Source organism: Curcuma longa, chromosome 15 (genome assembly GCF_044706935.1).
Source record: "Curcuma longa cultivar G26 ecotype Majalengka, Jawa Barat chromosome 15, ITB_CL_G26_1.1, whole genome shotgun sequence".
NCBI classification, from domain to species: Eukaryota; Viridiplantae; Streptophyta; class Magnoliopsida; order Zingiberales; family Zingiberaceae; genus Curcuma; species Curcuma longa.
In genome coordinates this window covers 4906562-4932473 of record NC_133875.1, presented here as the reverse complement: position 1 = coordinate 4932473, position 25912 = coordinate 4906562, and the positions used below count along the sequence as shown (strand labels likewise).

Below are 25912 nucleotides of genomic sequence, written 5' to 3'. Positions count from 1 at the left end.
GAGGGACGAATTTGGAATTTGGAATTTAAAAAAAAAAATTAAACGCCGTTGCCGGGGATCGAACCCGGGTCACCCGCGTGACAGGCGGGAATACTTACCACTATACTACAACGACTTCGATGCTGTGTTGAAATATTAAAATAAATTTGTGTTATTTTAATAACTCATTTCTCGCGAATGAGGCCAGCTTTATCTTCTTCCTTAGTGCTCGATCGAGCACGAACAAGTTTAGTTAATCGAGGAAGGACGAGCGAGCGCGAATGGAGTCCACGGTCTCAATCTCGAAGATGAGCAGTACAGGTGCTTGGTAGATCTTCCGGGCCGAGCAGAGCTCTTCGAAGAAACTGGTGAGGGAGATGATGCATGCCTGTGGCTATGGAGCCTGACGCATTCGTTTTGGGCATGTGGAATGGTGTCACAGAATTGGTGTAAACTGCAACAGAATCGGTTATGAAGAACATCCATCTGCATATACATATATATATATATATACATCACTGACGACAACTGCATATACATAGCTCAGAGCACTCTGTTCACATCTTCGCCCTTTTCGATTTCGCTCCATGGTACACAAATCTTCGCAAACAGTACTGAACCAATCAAGGGCACTTGCGTTGGCCGCCGTGGGTGGTCATCTGTCCATAGCAAGGGCAGCTTTCGTAGTTCCCGTACGTCCCCGGCGGCACGCAGCTGCACCGCGCACAGCACGTCCCGCACGCCCTCTTGCACAGGTTCGGCCTCGACGACAACTTGCACCGCTCCCCGCACAACCCCACGCAATCTATATATTCATCCATCAACTAGTCAAGCACAAATCACTTCGCTCATCAAGATAACGATGAATTCAGTTACCAATGGCTGTGTAGGCGAACAGAGCCCTCCCTGTCCTTCCGCTCGGTATTCCTGGTTCCTCCGCAAAACAGAAAAACAGCAGCAGGGAAGCGAGAAGAGGAGAAAGGAGCAGAAGCAGAAGCAGCCGCCGCCTCGGAGCCATGAGCAGATATGTGTGCTGCAGCAGCAAGCAAGGACACGGCCGATTTATAGGAGGTAGCGAGGCTTCAGACTGTAAATACACGTGTTGTGAGGCAGGTTCCTGCATGAAAGTGAGGGATAAGGATGAAGCAGGACTGGAGTGGGTCAGTTGGGAAGGCATCTAGATACGATCATGAATTGAATAAGCCTTAAATTGGTCGATAATGGAGCGACGATGGAGGACAGCTAAGGGGGAGAGTTGGACTGCCCCACGCTTTCTCTTCTTTGGAGGCATATATCGTCCATCATTGATCGATTCGGTGACCGACTCCAAACTTTATTCTGTGAAAGAGAACAGGAAGTCGCACCGTGAATCAATGGGCCAAGGCCCATTTAAGGCCGGCCCAACTCTAGCAATGGAATAGGGCCGGTCTGTCAGGAGGCACCTAACCCAGACCCCAGCCCAGCCCAAAATATTAATCCTATTAAAATATTAATATTTAAACTTTATTTTTATAATTTGAAATTAATGATCATATAAAATCAAAATAGCACCCTTAATTATCTGTATTGTCAAAAAAAATATTTCCATTTTAAAAATTGACAAAACTATACGCTTATCTTGGAGCAGTTTTTAACCTAAGCTAATTTAAAATTACTCTATTTTAAAATAATTTTGATCAAAATTATTCTCCTTCAGAGATATACACGCAAGAAGTTTTGACTAGTGCAACATTTGAAATAAATTTAATTATATTTACATCACTTTGGCACTTTAATGTAAATTTAGTTAAAACTAAGGTAGAGAGTATGGAGGAAGATTTTGAATAGGAGTTCTTTTAATAAATTTTGAAAGAGAAACATCTTTTAATAAATAAAAAAAAAGAAAACACTCTCTAATTTTGTCCCTTTAATTATATTATACAAGGTATTTAAGATGAGTTTAACATTTATGATTTAATATTTAAAATTATAATAGTTATATAATAGTTTTTATAATTAATTTTTAAAATAATTTTAATCAAATTAATAAATAGTATTTTGATATAATAATACTGTTAAGACATTTTAAACTCTAAACTCATACAATACGTTATAATAGCTATTGGGTAGTTTTTATTTATTGTAATGAGGATTAAGTAATTTTTGTTGGTACCGATGGAATCAAAATATCTTCACAATGGTATGATATTGTCCACTTTTGGTCTAAGTCCTTATAACTTTGTTCTTTGGCTCTCTCCAAAAGGCCTCATTCCAATGCAGATATTTTTCATCCTTTTAAACCTATGATCTTTTCCATGTGTTTTAGATGTGAGACTATGTTTGCACCCTTGAACCCAACAATCCCCCCTCAAATAAAGGACCACAGGCTCCCCTCAAATGGAAAGCCTCTGTTTGATGTCTGAATCCTATCCCCTACTCGGTCCCACCAAGACTTTTTTGCCCCTCGGTCCACCTGACTTACTAAGACTTCCTGCCTAGCCGCAACTAGGACTTTCTGCCTGGTGTCTGGTCCTCTTGATTCAGACACGGGAGCACCCACTTCCTTTGTTTAAGGTTCAACCTACATGATTAGATTTGGATTATGACTCTTTCGGCGGTTAGTCTGGTGAAGAGCGAGATTTAATACTACTTGTTGGTACCGATAAAATCAAAATATCTCCATGATATTTGTCTACTTTGAACTTAAGCCTTTATGGTTTTATTCTTGGACTCTCCGAAAAAGGTCTCATTTCAATGGAGATATCTTCCATCCTTTTAAATCATGATCTTTTCCATGTGTTTTAGATGTGAGACTATGTTTGCATCCTTACAACTCAACAACTTTTACACGATGTAAATTCTAAATTTTAAATCTTAAATTTATCGGTAACTTCTACACGTTGCAACAACTACTTTGTAGCTTCTACACAATATAAATTTTAAATCTTAAGCTTATCTTAAATACATTATAACAACTATCGGATAAATTTTAAATTTTAAACTCTAAATTTATTCTAAATATTTTATAATAATTACTTGATAATTTTTATATATTATAACAGCTATCAATAAGTCAAAAGATATTCTATTTAATTTTAATTAAAAATAAAGCGTTCGTGTTACACGATTTTATAGATGCTGGACACGTGGAGCAATATACGTGATGCATAATAGTCTTGTCCATTTAATTAGAGAAGTAGACTTGGTTTTTGTTAGTCAAGTCAAATAAAAAAATTATGCAATGTCATATTCACCCTTCCGTTTATATTATCTCATTGATTTAATTGTTTAAAAATTGACCAATATTTCATTAAAGCTATGTATTTTAAATAATTTTAAATTAAAAAATATTTTAATTTCTTCCATAACTCCAAAATTACAAGTTACCTACTTTATTAACTAAGAGCTCATGTTTTGGTCCTGGAGATAATGGTGCCACGATAGGACATAGATAGGTTATCACTCAGACATCTGTACTCTTCAGTTATGACAATTCGATTTTCTTTCAAATAGGAGAGCACAATCAAAGGATGCCTGGACGTCTAGGCTGGGCGTTGTGTGCACTTCTCGATTTACCCTGGTGGTCAGTGGAAAATTTTTATGAGAACTAGATTGATCACCCCAGAGATAGTCAATGGCCAGACTAACTGGGATTTATTTTTTATTTTTTAATTTTTTTTTAAGAGCTCATGTTTTGACTAAGTTCACTGTATAAAATATCTCTTTCGTCTTTTTCTATTAGAGTTATTTGATAAAAGACAAGTTGGGGCCCCACCTCGATTACGACCAATTATTTCTACGACATTTAGTTTCCATCCTCTAAAGTAAACATATCTGTTTCCCTCCGTTCCCTCCCTTCCCTTTTCTTCTCCAGGTAGAGTCCACGTACGCGCCGTGGAACCCTATCTATATCTGACAATTAAATAGTTTTTTTTAGTAAAAAAATAAAAGAAATATTCCGAAGGTAAAAAAAAAAAAAAAATTGCCTTACAAAGCAAATCCCCATTCACGTCTTTCTCAATAATCGAGAGTTGCAGAAGAACTGCAGAAGAAAGGTGAGCGGCCATGGATCTGTTGGCCCCGACCTCCGCCAACAGCAGCCCCCTGACGCCCCTCGGCTTTCTCGAGCGCACCGCCGCCGTCTATGGCGACCGCCCCTCCGTCGTCTACAACCGCACCGTCTACACCTGGTCGGACACGCACCGCCGCTGCCTCCGCCTCGCCTCCGCCCTGTGCTCCCTCGGCATCTCCCGCGGCGATGTGGTACGTGCGATTGACGCCGTCATCGTCGGAAGATACCGTCTTTTTCGCGTTTCTGTTCTCAAAATCTGATCTTGCTCTGCTTTCGGGCGTAAAAAATTTGATCTTGGACCATTAGGTGTCTGTGCTCTCGCCCAACGTGCCGGCGATGTACGAGATGCACTTTGGAGTGCCGATGAGCGGCGCCGTGTTCAACACCGTCAACCTCCGGCTCGACGCCCGCACCATCTCCATCCTTCTTCGCCACAGCGAATCCAAGCTCGTCTTTGTCGACGTGGCTTCCGTTCCCCTTCTCGATGAGGCCTTCCGCCTCTTCCCCGCCTCCGCTCCCCGCCCTCGCGTCGTCGTCATCGAGGACGCCTACGAGGAACTGCCGCCGGCGCCGAGCTCCGCCCTCACCTACGAAAAGCTCGTCGAGATGGGGGACCCGGAGTTCCGGTGGGTTAGACCGCAGAGCGAGTGGGATCCGATGGTCCTCAACTACACCTCCGGCACCACATCCTCCCCTAAGGGCGTCGTCCACTGCCACCGCGGTCTCTTCCTTGTTGTTCTCGGTTCCCTCATAGATTGGTCCGTCCCCCCAAATCCCACATACCTGTGGACCCTCCCCATGTTCCACGCCAACGGCTGGAGCTTCCCCTGGGGCGTCGCCGCCACCGGCGGCACCAACATCTGCCTCCGCCGCTTCGACGCCGCCTCCGTCTACGCCTCCATCGAGACGCACCGCGTGACCCACCTCTGCGGCGCGCCCGTGGTTCTCAACATGCTAGCCAACGCCACCGACTCCGCCCGCCGCCCACTACCGGGTCCAGTCCACATCCTCACCGCCGGGGCGCCGCCGCCAGCCGCGGTGCTGCACCGCACCGAGGCCATCGGCTTCACGATCAGCCACGGGTACGGCCTCACGGAGACCGCAGGGCTGGTGGTGTCCTGCGCGTGGAAGGGCGGACAGTGGGACCGCCTCCCGGCGTCGGAGCGCGCGCGGCTCAAAGCCCGGCAGGGAGTGCGCACGCTCCCCATGGCGGCCGCCGACGTCATCGACGCCGCCACGGGGCAGAGCGTGAACAGGGACGGGGAGACCATGGGCGAGATCGTGCTCCGCGGCGGCTGCCTGATGCTTGGCTACCTCAAGGACCCAGATGCCACGGCGAAGGCGATGCGCGCCGACGGGTGGTTCTACACCGGCGACGTCGGGGTGATGCACGCCGACGGCTATCTGGAGATCAAGGACCGGTCGAAGGACGTGATCATCAGCGGCGGGGAGAACCTGAGCAGCGTCGAGGTGGAGTCCATCCTCTACGGCCACCCGGCGGTGAACGAGGCAGCGGTGGTGGCGCGGCCGGACGACTTCTGGGGCGAGACGCCGTGTGCGTTCGTGAGCCTGAAGGAAGGGTCAGCCGCCGCGTCGCCGCCGCCCACGGAGGCCGAGCTCATCGCGTGGTGCCGCGAGAGGATGCCGCGGTACATGGTGCCGAAAACGGTGGTGTTCGCGGCAGACCTGCCGAAGACGTCCACAGGGAAGATCCAGAAGTACGTACTCCGGGAGATGGCCAAGAAGATGGGCGCCGCCGCGTCGACTCGCCCGAGTCGGATGTAACTCGCCAGGAAAAAATAATAATCATCCATCACGTTGACTCAGTTGTGTGGATCAAAAATTTGCCCTTTCTCTAATGTAATTGAGAATTAAGCAATCGTCGTCATCTAGTTCTCGATTTACTTCATTATAAATAATCATGAGATCAATCGTGTGAAACTGTTAAAATGACATATTACATCTTTTACATAAGAGAATTAAACAATCTTCTTCTTGTATACGTTTTGATCTTCTCTTCAAGATTCACAAGCATTCTGCAGCTCTCACTCTTCTCGATTCTTCAAAGCTCAGAGGAGGAAAGAAATGGAAGATTAGAGTTGAAAGATCTTTCTCATGCGTTCATGTGATGATCTATTGCATGTAGCACACGATGAATGTCGATCATTCTAGGATGTGAATTCCCTCCTATAACGAATTCATGTACAGTTCCATCCAGCTCGAACCAACTCCATCCGCATCGATTTCGAACTCCTCTTTCTTTCATGATCTTTCGAATCTCCTGCACTTCCCTCCACTTACTCGCAGAGGCATACATGCTCGATAGCTGCACGAACGCTCCGCTGTGAGAAGGGTCCAATTCCAGTATCTTTCGAGCAACGACATCTCCGAGTTCGACGTAGCCATGTCGTCTACAAGAGCTCAACAGGGCACCCCAAATGGCGATGTCGGGGTCGTAGGGGAAGTCCCTTACGAGCTGGAAAGCCTCAGATATGAGCCCTGCCCTGCCCAACAAGTGCACCATGCAACACAGATGCTCGGGACTAGGACTTATTCGATACAACTTGGTCATCTTTTCGAAGTAGTGTCTCCCTACTTCTAACCATCCAACATGTGCACAAGCCGATAGAACCCCGGTGAATGTCGTGCTAGTCGGTTTAATGCCGGTCTTCGACATCTCCGAGAAGAGCTCGAGGCACTCGGCAGCTCGCCCATGGATGGCCAACCCCATGATCATCACATTCCAAGAGACTTCACTCTTTTGCACGATCCTACCAAACAAAGAACAAGCTGCACTGATACAACCGCACTTGGCATACATATCGACCAGTGCAGTGCTCAGAACGGTATCGGCACAAAGCTCACTCTCATCCAAGCTCATGTGGATTTTTCGCCCCAAATCGAGTGCACCGAGATGAGCACAAGCCGCGACTGTGCCGGTGATTGCAGCTGCATTTGGCACTACTCTGTCGTCGATGATCATCTCCGTATATGCACTCAAAGCCTCCCTGAAGCAGTCGTTCTGCAGATACCCATTAATCAGAGAGCTCCAGGACACTTCGTTCTTGTTCGGTATTCGATCGAAAAGCCTCTTTGCCGTCTCCATGTCGCCGTTCCTTGCAAATCCAGCGACCATGGAGTTCCATGATACCACATCTTTGTGCAGCAATCCGTCGAACAATTCCCAAGCATGGCTGACGCTCCCACACTTGCTGTGCATGTCGATTAACGCATTAACCACGTAAGAGTTGTCCATGGCCCCGAGCTTGCAAGCTAATCCCTCTGCCATCCTCCCTAAACTTGCGCTGCCAAACTGCGAAACAGCAGTGCATACAGCAACAATGCTGAACTCATCAGGCCTCACATCTGATTCCATCATTCGGAAGAACAAGTCCAATGCAGCCTCAGCGCAGCCGCTGCGAGCGTAGCCATTGATGAGCTCGGTCCAAGCAATGCAATCTCTGTCAAGCAATTCATCGAACACTTCATGGGCGACTTCTACGAGCTCACAGGCAACGTACCCATGGATCAACGAGTTGAGCACGAGCGAATCGTATCGAAAACCGAGTGCCAGAGACTGCGCGTGGATTCCCATCACCAAACCTGGAGCTTTGAGGTGCGAACACGCTTTCAGAACGAGAGAGAAGGTGACGCCGCTGGGCGTGGCACCGCATTGCAGCATCTGCTTGTAAAGGCCGAAACTCGCGCCGCTTTCCTTGGATTTGGAAGCGGACTGCGATCGGAGAAGCTTGTGGCAAACATGGAGGATCACGCTTGAGGTGCGCTTGTCTCGGAAGAGCCCCTTGGTGATGACCTGGGCGTGGATTTGGTCGAGATGGGACGCTTTGGAGCAGGCGTCGAGCAAGGAGAAGCAATGGCTCAGTGACTTGCAACTCATCATCAATCACTTCGAAAGCTAATGACGGCGTTGAAGCTTTAAGACCCTTCAAAATTCCGCTCCATTCGACCTCTTCTTATTTATCCTGTTAATATATACCAAAAAAAGAAAGTAATATCGTATAAAAATCTAAGTCTGATTTAGAGAATCTAGTGGGATTTTGTAGGGCGATGATAAAATCTTTTATCAGGAGACAGTGACCAAAGATCTTTCTTTCTTCCACGGCCATCCTACTTAATATCGATTGCCTATGATAGGAGAGCAGAAAGCATCGAATCTAAGTAAAAAAAATGGCCTCTGTTCCACTATCCCATGCCCGTCTTCCTCCTCCATCGAAGGCAAGCATGAAGAATTACTACGAGGGCAATCTGTCGAACAGGTCGCGGACGAGATACAGAGCAGCTGCTTCTTGTTCTTCGACGAATATTTCTTGGGCGAGTGAGTTGGACCTGTACGAGCTTCTCGGGGTGAAGAGCTCGTCGGACCAGGCGGAGATAAAGAAGGCGTACCGAGCGCTCCAGAAGCGGTGCCACCCGGACATCGCCGGCCCGGCCGGCCACGACATGGCCATCCTCCTCAACGAAGTCTACTCTGTCCTCTCCGACCCCGTGGCTCGCTATGGCTACGACAAGGTACCAGTTCTAGCTCTTCGCGTCCATGGCTTTGGAGCGCTGCCGGATGATCGTATCAAATCGCAGGAGCAAGCGAAGATCTCAGAGTTCCAGGGCTACACCGGGAAGCCAATCTACTCGACTTGGTTTGGGTCTGAGAACGAGCAGCGCGCCGTCTTCGTGGACGAGCTCAAGTGCGTCGGCTGCTTGAAATGCGCGCTGTTCGCCAAGAAGACCTTCGCCGTCGAGTCGGCGTTCGGGCGAGCTCGAGTGGTGGCGCAGTGGGCGGACCCCGAAGACAAGATCCTCGACGCCATCCAGACCTGCCCTGTCGATTGCATATCGTAACACCTCAAACCCAACGGATTTGGAATTGGATTAAGAGAAATGACGTTCGGTTGCTTGCTTGTCGTGCGCAGGATCGTCGAGAGATCGAACCTCGCAGCTCTGGAATTCCTGATGTCGAAGCAGCCCAGAGGAATCGTGAGGATATCAGGCGCAAGAGCTTCCAACATATTTGCAGAGGTGACCAAATTCCAGAGCAGATATGGAGAGATCCAGGAAAGAACATCCAGAAAACAGTCAAAGGTACGCCATTTTTCGGATAAAACTTTGAAAATTATGACAATCGATTCAGCAACGTCGAATCTCTTCGAAATTTAGGATGCAGATCTTCGAAGTGAATCCCGGTTTTCGGCCTTTCAAGGGATAAGATCGATCACTTCGAAGTGGTGGTACTGGCGACCTCCTGGCGCAGAAACATCTGAGGAAGAGACCTCCATAGTCCTCAGCTCTGCAGAATCCACAATCCCCGACGTAGAAAGACTTCGGAAAGCTGCCGCAAGGCACAAGAACAAGACAATCGAGCGGCTCGAGGGAGAGGATTCAACTACCTCAGAACGCAGCGATGAGTACTGGAAACCCATGACCTTTCTCCCGCCGCCAAGTGGCCCTGAAACGCCGAATCCAACCTGGAAGCCACCGTCTGCTGCAGTTTTTGAGAAGAAGAAGGAGGAGGAGGGTGGTGCCGCAAGCAAGAAGGGCGACGGACACACAGTCGATCTGAGGGCACCATTGATGATGGCAGTGATCTCTGCGGCCTCTGTAGGATTCAGAGGAAGAGAGGTGGTGGAATCGCAGGGTGGCGGCGTGCTTCAAGAACACATAGCCGGTAGCATGGCCTTGGAGGTTGTCAATAGCTTTGAGTTGCAGATTGCGTTGGCCGGAGCAACCTGGTTTGTCATCGGAATGGCAGTTCATCTAATGGTCGATGCGATCGTAAACAAGGAAGGATTTAGAAGATGAAAAAGCTTGATTGATTGTAAACAATTTAAGAAAAAAGCACAAGATAATCTATTGATCATAGACACAGAAACACTATGTTTGCATGACTTGGTCTTGGATTTTAATAATTTTTGAGTTCTTTAAAGTTCACAAAAATCAAAATTCTCTGCAACCCAAACCAAACAAAAAGATTTCGTTTTTTTCTTCTTCTTAAAATCAGGTAATGCCTGGAAAGTCTATATTCAAAAAGAGTAGTTATCATTTGCTTTTGAGAGAAGTTCTTGGAGGTCAAACCAAACAAATAGCAGCATTAGATTTCAGGAAAATCAAGCAAATTGAAGTAATACAAAATCAAGCAAATAGCAAGACCTAAACAACAAGAATCTTAAGATCTCTTCCTGCATAAATTTGCAAACTGAAACAATTCCTAGCAGCATTAGATTTCAGGAAAGGAACTTGATCAGATATTTAACAGCAAGAGAGTCTCTTTTCCCTTGTTCCACCTTTCAAGGTAAGTAAGAACAACATGGAGAGGTCAAACCAAACAATAAAAAAATACAACCTTGAGAAACTGAATATATATATTGAATTGGAAAAGAAAACGTCTGCAAAATCCCTTATATACACTTGCTGTAAGAGCTTCACAATTTTGAACTTTGTTTGTCATCAAAGAAAATCAACTAAGTTGAGCATACAAGTCAAGTAATACCAAGGCTTGTAAGAGATGCTCTTTTCTCCTAACTCCTAAAACCATTAAGTACACGAAGAGTTTCTCTGTTCCACTAAGAAAGCAAGAAATCAATCATCAGCTCTGAGACCAAGTTAGTAAAAGGATAACAGGCCTCTGCTTATTTGAGTAGACGATAGCAATGCAAAAGATGAAATTGGCACACGCTGTTGCTATCGATCAGTTGGAGGAAATGGATATCTCGGTTGCTGGATGTTCAATGGTGCACCAGGAACAGCAGTTTCGGGAAGAGGAAGATTAACTGGGGCACCTAGTGCTGGTGGAATGAAAGGCACGCCATTTACTGACTGTGCTAGAGTGGATCCGTACATAGCAATCCCATGAAGGCCAGCTGATGGTTGAAGGGTTTGGCTGAACGTCGGTGCGGCTGCAATTGGTACCTGAGGAGCTTTTGAGTCTCCACTGCTTGCAATGGTGATATCGTGGATGCTGGTCCTTCGCCGTTCTTTGTTCACCGAATTCAACCGATTGAAGTACTTCTGTGCGTGGCTTGCAACCTGCGTGGGAGTTCTGGATACGACGAAGTTGCGCGAAATGCTCCTCCAATCTCCTTTGCCATAAGTTTCGAGTCCAAGAAGAAACAATCTGCAGGACATACGATAAAAGAAGCTATCGCTTAACCTCGCTCCTCATTGATTGAAAGATTCGAGTAGGAATTCACCTGTGCTCCTCCTCAGTCCACGCTTTTCCTTTCCGGCGTTCTTGCTCTTTAAATGATCTGCGACTACGAATCCAAGAATCGACCTGCGACTGCCCCACGTTTTGCTCCGGCAAAGACGGGTAGCAAGGGAGAGGGACTAGGCCAGCCTCGATATTGTGGACGTCGTGCAGTAGAAGCTTATAGTGGTGCTTCAACTCCTCGATGGTTTTGCCAGGCACAGCCATGGCAAGTCTCTCCCACGGGTTGTTGCAACCCTCGGGGAGAGTCGCCAAGGCATTCTCAAATGCCTTCTCCTGCTCCCTAGTCCATGAAAGATCATATCTTTCGTTTTTCGCCATCATCGTCGCTGCCTTGCGAATTCAATGCATCGATGACATGAATAAGAACACAGAGGGAAACGAAGAAAGAAGAGGAAGAAGATGCATTCAGATGAACTAATACCGGCACAAACTACAGATAGCAATCAATCAGTTCTTGCGAACAAGAAAACCTCGGTGAAGAGTTTCTTCCTGTCGCCGTAAAGGACAACAACCCTATTTTAATACTTCCAATCCCCCCGATTCGATTCGGCCGGCTCGAACCGAATCCAATTCGATTCGAACCAAACTCAAAACCCTAAATATTTTCCTTTTAGGGAAAAGAAAAACCCTACACCGAATCCAGAAAGCACTCAAGAACGCAGTCTTGGAACAAGCAACAAAAGCCATCGGCGATTTGAATATACCCCAAATCTTGCTCACTGAATCACTGCGATTCATTGAAACCAAGGCATAGGCCTTTGCTTTAGGGGATTCGCATGGGAATTGAATCACTGTCCGCCATTGCCATGGCTTGAGCAAAGGACAAAGATGAATTCCATCCTCTGCTAAAAACCATAATTCATTGCGTTTCGAAGATGTTGTGAAAGTAGTGTTTAGCATGTGTTTGGTCCGAAGCCTACGAAGCCGTTTGCGGCGTCGAAGGTGATCTGGATTCCCTCCTGCTGTATGTTCCCCATGATCGACAGGCCCGACGTCGACGGCGCGAAGGCGAAGCAGAACCTCCCGGCGTCGTCCACTGGGATCAGGAAGTTCCGCGCCGGCAGCGTCAGTATCGCGCCCCCGGCGAAGTAGAAGGACACGGTCGGGACACGCACGCTCTCGTACCCGCTCAGGTCGTAGCAGGTGTCGAAGATTGAGGTCGCCGGCGCCCGTGGCAGGCCCGCCGTGGCGCTGGCGAAGGCGTCCCGCAGCGTCGCGTAGGCCAAGGGCGGTAGGCGCGTGATTGCAGTTCCGGTGTCCATCACGACCCCGCCCTCGCCCTCGTCGGAGAGACGGAAGACGTCCTCCCGCAACGGCAGCTGCGCGCCGCCGACGCCGAGGCCGAGGAGGCGCACGTAGTAGAAGCTCGGCGCGCGGAGGTTGCGGGTTAGGGGGACCCAAACGGCCCCCACCGGCACGGCCGACGTCCGGCCGAAGATTAATGAGCCGGCGGCGCCGCCGCCGCCGCGGCTGGCGAGGCAGTAGCTGAAGGCACCGCCTGCCTGGCCACCGAGCTGGCCGACGAAGGACATCGGCCCCCAGCCAAGCCCCAGCAGGCCGGCGGCGCCGACGAAGAGGCCGCGGTTGCTGTGGCCACACCCGATGGCCACGTCCCGCACCTCGACGTTGCCGAACGTCAGCGTCTCCAGGGCGAGGGTGCCCCTCGTGTAGGACCCGTCGCTGTACGACACCTCATAGCGGCAGTCGCCGGCGTGGCAGCCGGAGTCACCGGAGAGGAGGAAGCCGCATATGGGGGAGCCGCAGGCGACCCTCGCGAAGGAGGCCGACTCCGCCGGATCGAACACCGGGTCGGACTGAGCGTAGCATTGCGCGCAGGGGCGGCATTGGATCCACACGATGTCGCTGCCGGAGTCGACAACCATGTACTGGTCGCGTGGCGGGACGCCGACGCCGACCCGGACAAAAAACTCGCCGCTCCCCTGCTCAAGACCGGAGACCACCTCCGAGCCGAAGTCGGCAACATGGTATCCTCCGAGACGTCGATAGAGGAAGGCAAGGCGGTGGGCGTCTCGCTGCAAGCGGTGGTCTAGGCGGTGGCGCTGATCCGAAAAGTTGCGGCCGGAGATCGCGTCTCGGTGAAGCAAGTCCAGCGAAAGCTTACCGTTGTTGGCGGGGTTGGGAAGGCGGCGGTGGTGGTGCCCGGCGGCGGCCAGGTCTCGGAGATGAACGAAGTGGAATTCAGTGGCGCCGGCGAAGAACAGACCCAAGTGAAGTAGTACTAAAAACAGAGGCGTAGCAGAGGATGCGGCCATGGCTGTGCTCGGTGGTGCAGTGAAGACAGAAACAGAGGCAAAAGTTGCTTTTATTATTGCTGGCGTGCTTCTGTAACCTAATATTTCTGCACCATTTCCATTTAAAATAATAAACTTCGATCGAAATCCAACGTTTGAATCATCGTCGTGGACGTGTAGCTTTCGGTCTCGCCCACTTTTCAGCAAAAGACAGAGGGAGAAGAGAACGAGCTCTTCGTTCGAAGCAGATTAGTAACTTGATCTAAAGATGGTTAAGCGATGATCTAACGTTCATAAAGCACAAGCAAGTTGTGCAAAAGCCTATATGAAGATTCCAATTTAACCTCCAAACAATGGATCATCAAATGAACTAATCAAGAGCAGAAGGCGGCAAAGGAGTTGAAATATAAAAAGGGGGACAGATTGAGCGCATTGAGGCAAAGCAGAGGACCACTCTGCAACCTACTTTGGATCCATGCTGAACTAGTGCACTTGTGCGTGTTTGTTTGTGCAAGGCCTTGTTCTTAATGGCTTCACACTCAGCAAGCTCAAAGAAATGCCACCATAAAGAATGCCAATTCTACTGTTGATAAGAAAATTAAGTTTTGTCTCTGAAAAACCATGAAACAGATTTTTTTTTCTTCTTCTTCTTCAAATGAGTGTTCCTTTAGTTTAATTATTTTGCAGAGATGATGCAACCATTAAAATAACTCAAGCTTTTAGGTAATTGAGTGACCTTGTTAGTTGAAAAGCCTAGCTAGCTAGCTAGTTCACAGATCAGTGAAGTGTATATGATGCATCCACTTGTTCTTCCTGTTCATCTTTTTGTTGGTCCAGAATTTGGTCAAAAAGTTGCAGTTGAAAGTACGAGAAGATGTTTAGAATGCAACAAGAAATCAACTGTTGGATTTTATTTGTCTGTCAGATGGACTTATCTGTTAGGTTATAATACACAATCTTTATCATTAAGAATTAAATCCAATATTTGGAGTTACATGTTAAAGTATAATACAATCTTTAATTGCCATTAAGGATTAAACTAAATAAATAAAGTGACCTATATATATAGTTGTGGTTTTGGTAAAATTAAGGGCGTGAATATATTTTAATTATGAATTTGATTTAATGGGCGTGAATCATGTGTGTGAAAATTTATTTTTCCACTTTTCTATATATATATATATATATATATATATATATATATATATATGATAGTTATTCCAGTTAGATTTCACGGATGATCAAGTCACCAGTCAACAAATGGTACGACGTGTGAGACTTCCTAGTGAAGCTCAAAGGAAAAGATAATGAGGACTTGAAATACATTCAACGGAAGGTGAGAATGGTGTCGGAGAGTCCTGATAGACTACTCCGACTCTCAAGTTAGTATCCGTGTAATGTAATGAAATGAAAAAATGTAAAAGAAGAAGACAAGTATATGTAGTTGCTCAAAATTGTCAGAGAGTTGTTCATACCTTACGAAGAATTTATATACTCACGGAGAGTGTCTCTTCACGTTGACCCGAGAGAGATCACTGGTCAGGCTCGAAAAGATCGGCTTTGACAATTGCTAACTTGAGGTCCCGACATGAGACATCTAGAGGATCAAGTCTGCCAACCTCGTAATCGTCCTATGGAGTGACAGTCGCTGATTATTCTTACTTTTTAATTTAATGTAAAGTATGAGGATATCCAGGGGACCAGTTGGTCTGACAATCTTGTAACTGTCCTAACCTTTTTGCAGGCACTGCACGCTTAGAAAATTTTAATAGTTTTTGCGTAAAGCGGAGGGTGACGATCGAGATGTGATAGTCGAAACTGAGACAGTTAAAACCGGGATGATCGAGACCAAGACAGTCGAGATGAGACTTTGGGATTAGACGAGATTGTTTTAGAGACTCAAGTGAGGTCCAGGATTGAGCCCATGCTGAGCTTGAAGTACAACTTGAGTTGGAGGCGACAACTATCTCACTCTGGTGGGATTGTTTCTTTCAGATTCATGTTGACTCGTTTTGCCAGGTCAATCTGAATCCTAATCTTTGTTTGACTCTTGACTTTTTTCTTAGAGGGAAGCTCATCCTCCAAATTTAGTCGAAGGAGAAAAATTTATTTAAATAAGTTTATCGGAGCATCATCAACGAGAAAAATCAGGGCAAGGACAAGAAAGTGGATGAAGAAAACTCATGAAAGTGGAGAGAGATGTCACCGAGGATAAGAGATTGGGATTAAGTGGGAAAAGCAAAACTCAATAATTGAGCCATTATGAGCACAATAGCTTCATTTTATGTTAATTTAAAGAAGCTATTAATTAAGCTAATCTTGTAAAAGAGGATTGAATGATTGGGATTTTGTTTAGAACCATGCATCATCGTGCTATTACAATAATAAGTCACCTTTTTAATGAATGATTTATTTTGGAGCCCTCACGGGCTTGCTCGCATGGTTAGCGCAGGGCAGTTGCTTACATTGAGGCTTTGTCCTCGATCCCTTTCCCACCGACCACCAGGATAAATCGGGAAGCGTATACGACGGTCAATCCAGATGTCCAACATCCTCTGGACACTTGTAGGGCCGGGACCATTTGGGCCGAAAATTCTGGCAGTTACGTTTTTGCTTACATTGGAGTATCTCTTGGAGAGAAAAAGTTGATGGCGAGAAGGTTCAAAAATTAGAATGATTAATGATAATAAAGGGAGTGATTTATTATTATTATTATTATTTATTTTTCAAATTAAGGGGAAAAAGAGAAGGGTTTAGGTAGATGTTTAATGGGCCAAAAGCCCACAACACGACCTTAGTTATTTAAATTGGGCCAAAGCCCATAATTCCAGTCCGATGAGCCCTCTCATTAGGGTTGCCGGTTCGGACTCGACGTCGTCCCCTCTTGCTCTTCTCAATGCCGCCGGCGAATCCCAGGGTTAAGTGCCGGAATCCTCTCGGAGTCCGTGGGCTAAGGAACACGGTGGATCTTTTCCTCGCCACTATCCCAGCCCGACGTTCTACCGCCGGAGGCTAAGAAGCTCCGCAAGTTCTATTCGGCCGATGATGTCAAGCTCAGGTTCCACCCTGTTCCTCCATTTCCTGACCGACAAGTTTTGTTTTTGCTAGTTTTTGTTTCCTGATTTGCTAGTCTCGCTCGCATAGCAAGGGCATTCCTCTGCGTTTCCAGAAGTGCCCGATGGCACGCAGTTGCACCGGCCGCAGCAAGGCGGTGCGAGATCTGACGCAGACGTTGTGCCTCGAAGAGAAGAAACACCATCAAATCGACACATTTTAAGGTTTCAGTAATGGAAGAAGTCAGCTCGTTGGCCTACGCTTTCCAGATCATTGCCTGCAGAGTGGTTATCTTTCATGTGTGATGGAGATTATGAAGCTCATCTTCTAGTTTTGAACTCTTTTTTTTAGCATTTCCTGAAGATATATTTTATTCGTAATGATGATGATGATGATGCAGTAGAAGACGATGAGGTAATTCACATACATAGTTGCAGAAGCAATGCACAGAGCTTCTGCTCGAGTACGGTAATTGAACTAGTCGTGCATGGATTTTAATTACTGGAATTCAATGGATCCCCAGGATTTGACGTTGTCGCCGGCCATGGAGTGCGCCTGCGGAACGTCGTGGGACAGAGTGCTGCCTTCCTGCCAGACTTGGTTGAACTTGGCGGCGCCGCCGGCGAGCCTCAAGGTCGCGAAGATGATCATCTCCTTCTCGACGTACTCCGCCGACACGTCGGTCACCGGGAAGCTCAGCGGCTGCGGCTCCATCGAGGGGGCGTAGCTCTCGATCCGGGTGGGGTAGGCGACCAGGCTGCCGTTGGAGTGGTGGAACGCGACGACGGCCTGCGTGCCGACCATCTTGGTTCCGTTCGGGTTGAGCCCCCACGCGACCCAGCCGCCGGAGCTCTGCGGGGCCTTGAAGGCGACGGAGACCGCGTTCTCGGAGGCGTCGTGGTTGTAGTAGAGGGCGGCGCCCAGGTGCTGGAGGTCGGTGCAGGAGCTGAAAGATCTGTGGCCGGAGAAGGTGTAGCCGGAGCACGTCTTCGCGTGACAGGGGACGGAGGAGGAGATCAGTGCTCCGAGGAAAAGAAGGGAGATGAGCTTGAAAAGGGACGCCATTGTTGGTCCTTCGATCGAATCGGATTGGATTGGATGAGAAGAGGATGAATCCATGGAGTTCTTATATGGCGCGAGATCTGTTGAGTTGTGGGTGGAGTTGTTTTGAAGGCGGGTATTTTGAGGCAGTTTCTTTCCCGCCTTTGTTTAACTACCACCTACCTGCTCATCGCCATGGCCACGCTCATGGAGATGGAGCTGCTTTGGTGATCAAACAAGTGCTCAAAGTTGTGGAATTGGTAAGCTCAATTGGACACACTTCTGGAATCCACCACCCAGTGTTTCACACGGTCGATCTCATAACCATCTGTAAAGAGGTAAATCGAGAAGCTGCAATTGACTAATACGAAGGAGGACATTATCTTGATTTTATCGAGATTCAATTTTTATCTATTTCAATAAATTTGCTTCTGTAATAACTAACTCAATTATGCTCCGAGAGTAACACACCAACTTAGTGAGAAGAAGTTAAATATTCTTTCATTCACGATGGAAAGAAGTTTTGACATCATCTTCTACTACAAGGTAAAAACTAAAGGGAAGGAAATTGTCCAAACCCTAAGTCACAAAATCTATGGCTTATGAACTCCTTGGTCTTCACAAATTGGGATAGATCTTTGTACCATCTCCAAATTTGCATCGACCTACCTTCATCCATGTTTGCGAGAATTAGGTCACTATTGATTTGTCTTCAACGAATCGAGTCGTCGTAGCCTTTGGTGAAGCTCAGCCATGACCGCTGGCTCTTGTTTCTTCCTTTCCTTTGTGATTGTGTTAGTAGTCATAGAACCGATTTTGTCGAATGCAACCTATAGGCGAAAAGAATCAGCAAGTGCTTGATGTATCGATTGATATAAACCAATCTTATACCAATGACTTCTTACCCTAAGCAATTCATCAGGGTCATACAAATGATGGATGGTTCTTTGCAGAATATGAATGACTTCTCCGATTTGGTTCGCGTTTAATATCTCTTCGTTCATCTGCAACCACATCGTTATCGCATAGCCATGGTCTTTCGCAATGCTTCTATCGAAAGTATGGTGTAGTGGTGTACCTTAAAGATAGCCAATGCGACATGGAAAAGAACCTTGGCACCTTCATTGAATAGAACATCCCATACCCGCAAAGTTGTCTAAACAGAACTCGTAAAGTTCAGATAAACCAAAAGATCTAACAATTCGAACACTAGAGGAGTTGAAGAATGACAATAGATTTAAGATTTAGGATTCAAGATTACGAGTTTTTACCTCGGAAGGTAATCTCTTCGCGAAGAGGCATAGGAACCATTCTGTGGCCACAAGAGAGACATCAAAGCCAATAGCATTCAAATGAACAGAAATCCTGAAGTTTAAACAAACAAACTCAACTTCTGTAAAGTTCCTAAAAGGCAAAATAAGTAACAAACATAGGATTGGAGGCGAAAAGGTCGAAGAAAACAAGAACCTAGGACATTTCTTTGCGAGAAGATCTCTGAAAACCCGTTGCTCGACATGGCAGCCTGAAAGGTTACCGGTGTAGCAGTCGCGAACCAGGACATTTTCGAGGAGGACGGCGAGCATCCAAAAGGCATCCTCCTCAGTGTTCATCACTAGAAGCAGCAGGGCAGCCACATAATTCAGACCCTGGACAGTCATTCAAAGTTCCAAAGATCATTGAGGAATTGCATCCAAAGCATTGCTCCAAGTGTGAGGAATAACTAGATCTCATCTACCTGGCAATAACCGACATCCGAATCTCTGAAAGAGTACCCGACAAGAACCCGGCGAAGAGATGCCTGACCTTCAAGGCTGTCCAGCCATGGATGATTAGGAAATGTCCTTGGAAGATCCTGCATACATTCCAAAATGATTGATGATCATGAACTAGAATGAAATGCCACTCTTTCTGTATCTGCATTGCCGTTCCAAACTCAATCGATTTAATAGGAAGAAGATGGAGACCTTTGTCTATGTTGCAACCTTTAAAAGATCAACCAATGGATGAAAACATGGATACCAAGATGATGAACAAGATTCATGTGTCTCACTCATCCTTTCCTTTGTTCCAACTATTTAAGATCGATTATATATGTAAATCTTTTGTTTCCATTGAGCTGTAGGTGAGATCGGACTCACATGATCGATTTGTCGTGTGGCTGGCGTGACCTTCCCCTGCGTCGCCCTGATCAGGTCATCGTAGTAGCTCTCGGGCACGGTGGAGCGCTTCTTGGCGGCGCCGGAGACCCAAAGCCACACGTTGGGGCGCAGCCCCGGCGGTATCCCCTTCCTGATGAGCCTGTTCAGGGTGATGGCGTTGGCGAGCTTGGAGAGCCCCAGCGAAGAAACCCTAATGCCGTCGCCGCTCCACGAGATCTGGGGCTGGAACAGGTACCAGTTCACCCCTTTGCTCGCCTCCAGCTCCCACCAGATCCGGTCCTGCCGCCGCACCCTCTCCCTCACCTCGTTCAGCACGTTGGCGTCGTCGATGTTGCCCTCCGCCGTGAAGCCGTACAGGTCCTCGAACTTGACCGGGAAGCTCGCCTTGGGGATCGAGGAGGTGATCGAGACGGCGTCGCCGTGGGCGTGAGCGATCGAGGTTATCCAGTAGGGTTTCCCAGGCTGCGTCGAGTAGCGAATGCCTGCGAAATCGCACTAAAGATCAAATTTTTGCGGCGGAAGCAGCAAGAATCTGCTCGAATCGACGACAAATCGATGTTTTACCTGGAGATTGAAAGGACCTGTTCATCATGGAGAAAGAAAAAAAAGTTGGGATTTTGGAGATCGGTTGGGGGGAATTGGATGATTCGGAGCTCAAAGATTGCAACTTTATGGGAAGAAAAGCTTGGGCGATCGATCCTATTCAGGGACTAGTTGTTACGCGGGAAGCCAGAGAAGCCATGAGAGGCGACAAACCGCACCCTTTTATGCGAGCTGTTCGATCGGAAAAGCTTGGATTTTGAAGGTGGATGTTTCCAATGGAGGAGGAGGAGGAAAATTATGCGGTTGGAATTCGAATGCCGGCGAGGGATACGACCGCACGCGCCCAGTTTCATGAGGTGGGCAGTTGGGAGATCTTGTCGGGTGAAATCTAAGTTTGGATTCTGCCGGTCCACGTCAGGTCAACGGCAGGGGCGAAATAACGAGAATGCCCCTCTTGCCCTTTTTAGGCAAAGCCAAAAAACAGATGTGCCGTCGCAGCTCGCAGGTTCACAATTAGATTTTCCTAAGAAATCTAGGAGACTGCGTCAAAACCTATCTTAGATCAAGGTTGACATAATCCGTACTAAGTTCGGGGACAATCAATTCAATGGTGGGATGATAAGCAGAGGATATTTTTCTAAACAATTAAGGTTTAAAATATTAATATAATCGATCTCAGATTAGATGAAGTTGATCAAATTAATTAAATTTGATTTAACTCGAGTTGAATTTTTGATGTTTGATCAATATATTAATTATATATTAAATAAATAAAAGTTGATAGGATACTTGACGGTGAAAGAAAATCCAAGTGAATCATATATAATTGTATATTTGATGATGATGAAAGTCCTAGTAGGTCAAAGTTGATCGAATGCTAAGTAATAAGGAAGCATCAGCATGTCAAGATTGATCGAATGTTAGACAACGATGAATTCTTGATAGGTTAATGTCGACTACTTGCTATACAATAGAAAGTCTTGGCAGGTCAAAGTTGATTGGATATTAAACAAAGAAATCCTGGTAGGTTGGTCAATCTGATACTAGGCAAGATAAGAATTTAGCTTTGGTAAGGTGAAAACATGAGTATTAATCGATTGATTGGGTGAATCGATCGACTGATGGACTTTAAACTGCAAAATTAGAGTTTAAGGTGTTTTTAGAGTTTGTTATAGTAATTAAGATTTTTGCTACAGTAACTAGGATTGCTATAGTAGCTATGATTTGTTGCAAATACTAAAACTCCAAAAAAAAAAAAAAGGAATTTGCTATAGTGATTAGGGTTTGCTGTAGTGATTTTAAGGTTTGCTACAGTAACTAGGTTTAGGATTTTACGTTGCAGTACTTTTATTGTGTAGCCAATCGATTGATGACTTCTAGTAATTGATTGGTGACACTGTAGCAGTGAACAAAATACTCTCGAATCGACTAGCTAGTTTGACTGGAAGCAAGCTATCGATTAGTGTGACTCACCAATCGAACGTTCAAGTATAAAAGAGTCGTTTTGTAAGTTTAAACGATCGGATTCGATGACAATCAATTGATGATGGTTATTAATTAATTGCTAGGTGAAAATCAGCCCAAAAGCAATCCTAGAAAAGGGGGTTTCGTAGAGATTTGAAGGCGTCGATTTTTGGAGATTCCGAAACGAAGTGTTGGTGCATTTCTGGATCAACAAGAGATTATTCCAAACAACAAGAAAACATCCAAAGAAGGTTTCATTGTAAAGTCGTTTTCGATTTTATTTGTGTTTGTGTTTACTTTTCTTGTTGTGTTCTTGTAAAAACAAGATTGTAAGAGACTTCTCCACTTTTGGAAGTTATCTGAAAAGGAGAAGAGTTAGTGGAAGAAGGTTGCTAGGAGTAGACCTTGGACTAGTTGCCTTAAGAGGCAGATATCAAGTAAAACCAAGGTGTTGTACATATGACGTCAAAGTTTATTCAAGTATTCTGATGCATATTCAAACGATAAACTCATATTCAAGATGAGAAGCGATCGAAGCTATTTACCTCTTCCTAGCTCGCATGGGTCCTAATACAAAACTCACACAAGCATACATGCGGTGTTTGAACAACTAGTGATGTCGAGCGTCATATCAAGTGTCACCTCGCTTCCTGAATTTACTTGGTGTATGAAATGTAAAATTGAATTGTACATCTAAGAATTAATTTGCTCATAAGATCCATGTAAAATCTCGAAGAAAAAGGTTCACATTGACCATCACGCCAGTCCTAAACAAGTTACGTGGATGACTACACAAGCAGAGCGTTGCCCATCAGCCGACCACATGAGCAGATCCTCACATTGGAGGCGACAATCATTGATCCATACCGTCAATTTTGTCTAGTTGTCAGTTAGACATCATTTTCCAAAGGGGGCAACCTAGCGAGGCTAGTCCTACATTAAGGGTGGTTGGAAGTCGACATTTGAGAGAGCTAGCTCAGCCAAGTTCTTCTACAATTGGCTCTTGACATAGTCGCTCAGCCAAAGGCTGACTAGGCTCCCGTGATCGGGAAGCAGTGTTGGTCAAGTGTATCTAGTCCTGATAGGCCTGCGTCTTGATCGAGTTTACTCGAACGATATCAATTAATAATAGTAATAATTATGCCATAGTAAAATAGAAAAAGAAATTTAAAAATTTAATTTAATTAAGAAACGAGAAAACAAACATAAGTCTGAAATAAAAAAAAAAAAACACACTGAATGAAAAAAGTGAAGAAAAATCACATAAATATGATTGGATGAATGAATATATTACACAATGTAATTAAAAAAATATCTTATTTTACTATTTAGATTCATCATTTTTTCTTAAAATATCCCACAAACAAAGATTTAAGGGACGTTTTAATGATTCTAAAACTCTAAAGGGTCTTTTGAAAAAGAAAATGCACCTTAAAATAAATAAAATTAATTTATTAAGTGTTGCTTTCAAGCGGAGATAGAAGAGGACAGCCCTTCTCTCTCTTCTTCTCTCTCTTCTCTCCTTCAAGTGTTTTCTGCAGCTGCTGCTTGCTCGAAGATAGCAGACGCCAAGAGCAGAGGCGGCGAAGCTCTGGTCCGCTCGAGCCTCGAGGGTTGTTGCTTGAACCATGGACGGCGTAGCAGGCCGCCTCGGCCGGTCGTCCACGCGCTACGGTCCGACGTCGGTCTTCAGCGGCCCGGTGCGGCGCTGGAACAAGAAGTGGGTCGCGCTTTCCAATCCCGACCACCGCCGCCGCAGCAGCATCGGAGGCGGCGGCGGCGGCCGCCACTCCTCCCGTATACTCCTCTACAGGTGGACCCCCGTCGCCGCCCTCGCCAAGGACGCCGCGACTCCACCGCCCGAGGAGCCGCCCCGCAGGAAGTTCCGATACGTCCCGGTAACCCTCGCGCCCGCCTTCCCCTTTCGCTTTGAAGTCAAATATGGTTCCTTGAGCATCATAAATGGCGGTCAGGGTTTGTTTCCGCTTAATTTGGTGAACAAGATTTTTTAGTTGTTGGTTCTCTAGGGATTCTGATCGATTTGTTCTTCACAAACGATTTGAGGATCAAAACTCTCTTCTTGAATGAAAAATATGAAATTTAGAATACCTCTTCCTTAAGCTTCTTTACTGAATGAACCATTTCCCTGTTAAGCTTTCTCACTTGCATATTGCTCAAAGATAGTGAGGGTGTCTTCAACTTACTTTCCATGATTAGAATTTAGGCTTTGCAAATGGAAAGTAATGGATGCTATTCTCCATAAACTCTTGAAAGGAACTTAGCTTAAAAGATTAGTCTCTTGTAGATGTTCTACAACTCAAGTAGTGATTGTTCATGTGAAGCATCTGTTGTTTCCCCTTTTTCTTGATATATTGTTCTATCTATTAAGGTGGTCCAATACAAGTCAGAAAGTAGTAAATGCTTGCACTCTAAAAGATGTCTCTTTTACAACAAAAGTATGTGCACGAGTTACTACAGTGTCTTTATGCATATGTTCTTTACAAAGAAGAATAAGCATATCATAAAATGAGAGATTCGCCAATTATTGCGATGGCGACTTAGAAGGCAAAAGCAACAATTGCCCAGGCTATTGTGAGTTGCTAGGTGCTACAAAATAGGGAGTAGTAGGAATTGGAAACAATCAGCAAAATTCATTCCAACACAAAAAATGGAACCCTTGTGCTCAAGGAGTTTGTGGCCAACTTTGTTGCAATGGATACATGGCCAACGACGCAAACTCTCTAGGGAGATGTTGCTGATTCACATTCAGTCATTCTGTTTGGGATTGGTGATTTCACTCATGTTCTGGTTGAATCTTGTTTCTCGTTGTTGGCGTATAATGATGTTAGTATCCATCGACACTTCTTATAATTATTGGTCTATGACCTTTGGGATGATATTCAGTTTTATCAAGTTAGCAGTTATTAGGAAATTTGAAGCAAAAACTTCTGATCTATTAATGGAGGTAAAAGAAGAAACGAAACGACAGAGATAAACTTGATTCAACAAGGTTTCATAAGTGAAATGATTTTGTTCTTCTATTTTCAGGTGAATCACATTGGTAGCAAGTGTATCAACTAAGTAATATGTGATATTCAATAATTCAAATTGTATTTTCAAGTTTCATCGGTTGGTGACTAATATTTTATCAACATACAGATTTCTGTCACCAGGGAGCGAAAAGAAGAGTCTTCACCAAAATCCAACAGCAGCTCTAAACTTAATGTAACTGAGGGATTCCCTCGCAAAAGCCAGAAAGATCCTTCTGGCACAAATCCTGACATGAACAATGTCTCTGCAGAAATGAAGGTGATGATTCAAATTTTGTCAGCTGTTTTGGTATATTTTTCTCAGCAAAACGTAGGCTAGGTCCTCGTATTTCTGAAAATCGTATCGTAGACTTAAATACTCAGTTCATTATATTTGCTGCCCTACCATTACCATGAGTTGTATAATCATAGTTTAGGTTATCTGTATCTGCCTTTGTTATGGCACTTGTAGTGATGGTTGTTGGCTTTTCGATAGAAGAGTTTTATGTTCTTACGAACAGTATGCCACTCCAGGTCTCAAGCAAAGTTCAAACATGGTCAGGATTAGGAAATGGTGCTGATCTGGACTTGAGTTTGGGTTTGCGAGCTCCGGATGGTGATCATGAGGATGAATCCAAAACAACCAAACAAGGTGAAGGCTACACTAAATCAGTGAGAGCAGCGAGTTCTACTCAGGACACAGAAATGAAGGTAACAAAATCAGTAGTACAAAACAAGTTGAAGAGGAAGGCCATCAGCCCTAACCTCGAAATGGCAGTGTAACTTGATATAAGCTATACTTATCTTCCTCGTCTCGTCTTGCTAGCGTAAGTAGCTTCTTTGCCCCCCTCGACGAATGTATTGTAGTCGTGTGCTGTACAAGGGTAAGGTCTTTAACTCGGGTAGTGTATGTGCTATGGTGTTTGATCGTTCGCAGTCGTTTCTAGCTTTTCGGTTGATACTTGTGCTGTGTTCTCTCAATTGGCTCGAACATTCTATTCGATAGAGGGACCTCCATAATGATTTCAAGGATGCCCATGTCGCCTTCGGCTTCATTCCCAGCAAACACAAGGCACAGCTTAGCTTGAAGAGAATTCTTGCTGTTCCTGCAGCCCCTC

The 25912-nt window shown here is 45.7% G+C and overlaps 9 protein-coding genes and 1 non-coding gene across 10 annotated transcripts; 3 read left to right on the top strand and 7 right to left on the bottom strand.

The window, feature by feature from the left end:
• Positions 1-43: 43 nt before the first annotated feature.
• TRNAD-GUC (transfer RNA aspartic acid (anticodon GUC)) lies at positions 44-115 on the bottom strand. Its single transcript has one exon. It is a non-coding gene; the product is annotated as a tRNA-Asp (tRNA).
• A 450-nt stretch (positions 116-565) lies between these two features.
• LOC141846768 (gibberellin-regulated protein 11-like) lies at positions 566-1000 on the bottom strand. Its single transcript, XM_074734812.1, has 2 exons — positions 856-1000; positions 566-784 (listed from the first exon to the last, which is right to left on the bottom strand). Exons 1-2 carry the CDS (start codon positions 995-997, stop codon positions 603-605), a joined length of 324 nt encoding a protein of 107 aa, XP_074590913.1. The 5' UTR covers positions 998-1000; the 3' UTR covers positions 566-602.
• A 2973-nt stretch (positions 1001-3973) lies between these two features.
• Positions 3974-5889, top strand: LOC141846111 (2-methylpropanoate--CoA ligase CCL4-like). The gene is made up of 2 exons (XM_074734099.1): positions 3974-4221; positions 4337-5889. Exons 1-2 carry the CDS (start codon positions 4024-4026, stop codon positions 5813-5815), a joined length of 1677 nt encoding a protein of 558 aa, XP_074590200.1. The 5' UTR covers positions 3974-4023; the 3' UTR covers positions 5816-5889.
• A 232-nt stretch (positions 5890-6121) lies between these two features.
• On the bottom strand, positions 6122-7928 carry LOC141845892 (pentatricopeptide repeat-containing protein At2g22410, mitochondrial-like). Its single transcript, XM_074733896.1, has one exon. The coding sequence runs from the start codon at positions 7926-7928 to the stop codon at positions 6144-6146; it is 1785 nt and encodes a 594-aa protein (XP_074589997.1). The 3' UTR covers positions 6122-6143.
• A 284-nt stretch (positions 7929-8212) lies between these two features.
• On the top strand, positions 8213-9935 carry LOC141846112 (chaperone protein dnaJ C76, chloroplastic). Its single transcript, XM_074734100.1, has 4 exons — positions 8213-8560; positions 8627-8883; positions 8959-9127; positions 9203-9935. The coding sequence occupies exons 1-4, from the start codon at positions 8219-8221 to the stop codon at positions 9842-9844; spliced, it is 1410 nt and encodes a 469-aa protein (XP_074590201.1). The 5' UTR covers positions 8213-8218; the 3' UTR covers positions 9845-9935.
• A 788-nt stretch (positions 9936-10723) lies between these two features.
• LOC141846760 (transcription factor SRM1-like) lies at positions 10724-11573 on the bottom strand. The gene is made up of 2 exons (XM_074734801.1): positions 11233-11573; positions 10724-11156 (listed from the first exon to the last, which is right to left on the bottom strand). The coding sequence occupies exons 1-2, from the start codon at positions 11571-11573 to the stop codon at positions 10724-10726; spliced, it is 774 nt and encodes a 257-aa protein (XP_074590902.1).
• Positions 11574-11741: 168 nt separating this feature from the next.
• Positions 11742-13685, bottom strand: LOC141846673 (protein ASPARTIC PROTEASE IN GUARD CELL 2). The gene has a single exon (XM_074734711.1). It carries the CDS (start codon positions 13523-13525, stop codon positions 12146-12148), a length of 1380 nt encoding a protein of 459 aa, XP_074590812.1. The 5' UTR covers positions 13526-13685; the 3' UTR covers positions 11742-12145.
• Positions 13686-16909: 3224 nt separating this feature from the next.
• On the bottom strand, positions 16910-17630 carry LOC141846720 (cytochrome b561 and DOMON domain-containing protein At5g35735-like). Its single transcript, XM_074734758.1, has one exon. It carries the CDS (start codon positions 17621-17623, stop codon positions 17057-17059), a length of 567 nt encoding a protein of 188 aa, XP_074590859.1. The 5' UTR covers positions 17624-17630; the 3' UTR covers positions 16910-17056.
• Positions 17631-18297: 667 nt separating this feature from the next.
• Positions 18298-20347, bottom strand: LOC141845891 (uncharacterized). Its single transcript, XM_074733895.1, has 8 exons — positions 20323-20347; positions 19738-20240; positions 19335-19451; positions 19067-19245; positions 18871-18964; positions 18678-18755; positions 18505-18603; positions 18298-18429 (listed from the first exon to the last, which is right to left on the bottom strand). Exons 1-8 carry the CDS (start codon positions 20345-20347, stop codon positions 18298-18300), a joined length of 1227 nt encoding a protein of 408 aa, XP_074589996.1.
• A 2924-nt stretch (positions 20348-23271) lies between these two features.
• On the top strand, positions 23272-25755 carry LOC141845882 (uncharacterized). Its single transcript, XM_074733885.1, has 3 exons — positions 23272-23663; positions 24925-25074; positions 25329-25755. Exons 1-3 carry the CDS (start codon positions 23394-23396, stop codon positions 25575-25577), a joined length of 669 nt encoding a protein of 222 aa, XP_074589986.1. The 5' UTR covers positions 23272-23393; the 3' UTR covers positions 25578-25755.
• Positions 25756-25912: the final 157 nt, after the last annotated feature.

Coding starts and splice junctions, on each gene's coding strand:
- LOC141846768 (XM_074734812.1), bottom strand. CDS start 997: ATGGCTCCGAGGCGGCGGCTGCTTCTGCTTCTGCTCCTTTCTCCTCTT. Junction 785..855: donor GTTCGCCTACACAGCCATTG/GTAACTGAATTC, acceptor ATGAATATATAG/ATTGCGTGGGGTTGTGCGGG.
- LOC141846111 (XM_074734099.1), top strand. CDS start 4,024: ATGGATCTGTTGGCCCCGACCTCCGCCAACAGCAGCCCCCTGACGCCC. Junction 4,222..4,336: donor GCATCTCCCGCGGCGATGTG/GTACGTGCGATT, acceptor TTGGACCATTAG/GTGTCTGTGCTCTCGCCCAA.
- LOC141845892 (XM_074733896.1), bottom strand. CDS start 7,928: ATGAGTTGCAAGTCACTGAGCCATTGCTTCTCCTTGCTCGACGCCTGC.
- LOC141846112 (XM_074734100.1), top strand. CDS start 8,219: ATGGCCTCTGTTCCACTATCCCATGCCCGTCTTCCTCCTCCATCGAAG. Junction 8,561..8,626: donor CTCGCTATGGCTACGACAAG/GTACCAGTTCTA, acceptor ATCAAATCGCAG/GAGCAAGCGAAGATCTCAGA. Junction 8,884..8,958: donor TGCCCTGTCGATTGCATATC/GTAACACCTCAA, acceptor TGTCGTGCGCAG/GATCGTCGAGAGATCGAACC.
- LOC141846760 (XM_074734801.1), bottom strand. CDS start 11,573: ATGATGGCGAAAAACGAAAGATATGATCTTTCATGGACTAGGGAGCAG. Junction 11,157..11,232: donor TGGACTGAGGAGGAGCACAG/GTGAATTCCTAC, acceptor TATGTCCTGCAG/ATTGTTTCTTCTTGGACTCG.
- LOC141846673 (XM_074734711.1), bottom strand. CDS start 13,525: ATGGCCGCATCCTCTGCTACGCCTCTGTTTTTAGTACTACTTCACTTG.
- LOC141846720 (XM_074734758.1), bottom strand. CDS start 17,623: ATGGCGTCCCTTTTCAAGCTCATCTCCCTTCTTTTCCTCGGAGCACTG.
- LOC141845891 (XM_074733895.1), bottom strand. CDS start 20,347: ATGAACAGGTCCTTTCAATCTCCAG. Junction 19,452..19,737: donor CCACACGACAAATCGATCAT/GTGAGTCCGATC, acceptor GAATGTATGCAG/GATCTTCCAAGGACATTTCC. Junction 18,430..18,504: donor ACCCTGATGAATTGCTTAGG/GTAAGAAGTCAT, acceptor TTTCGCCTATAG/GTTGCATTCGACAAAATCGG.
- LOC141845882 (XM_074733885.1), top strand. CDS start 23,394: ATGGACGGCGTAGCAGGCCGCCTCGGCCGGTCGTCCACGCGCTACGGT. Junction 23,664..24,924: donor GGAAGTTCCGATACGTCCCG/GTAACCCTCGCG, acceptor ATCAACATACAG/ATTTCTGTCACCAGGGAGCG. Junction 25,075..25,328: donor ATGTCTCTGCAGAAATGAAG/GTGATGATTCAA, acceptor ATGCCACTCCAG/GTCTCAAGCAAAGTTCAAAC.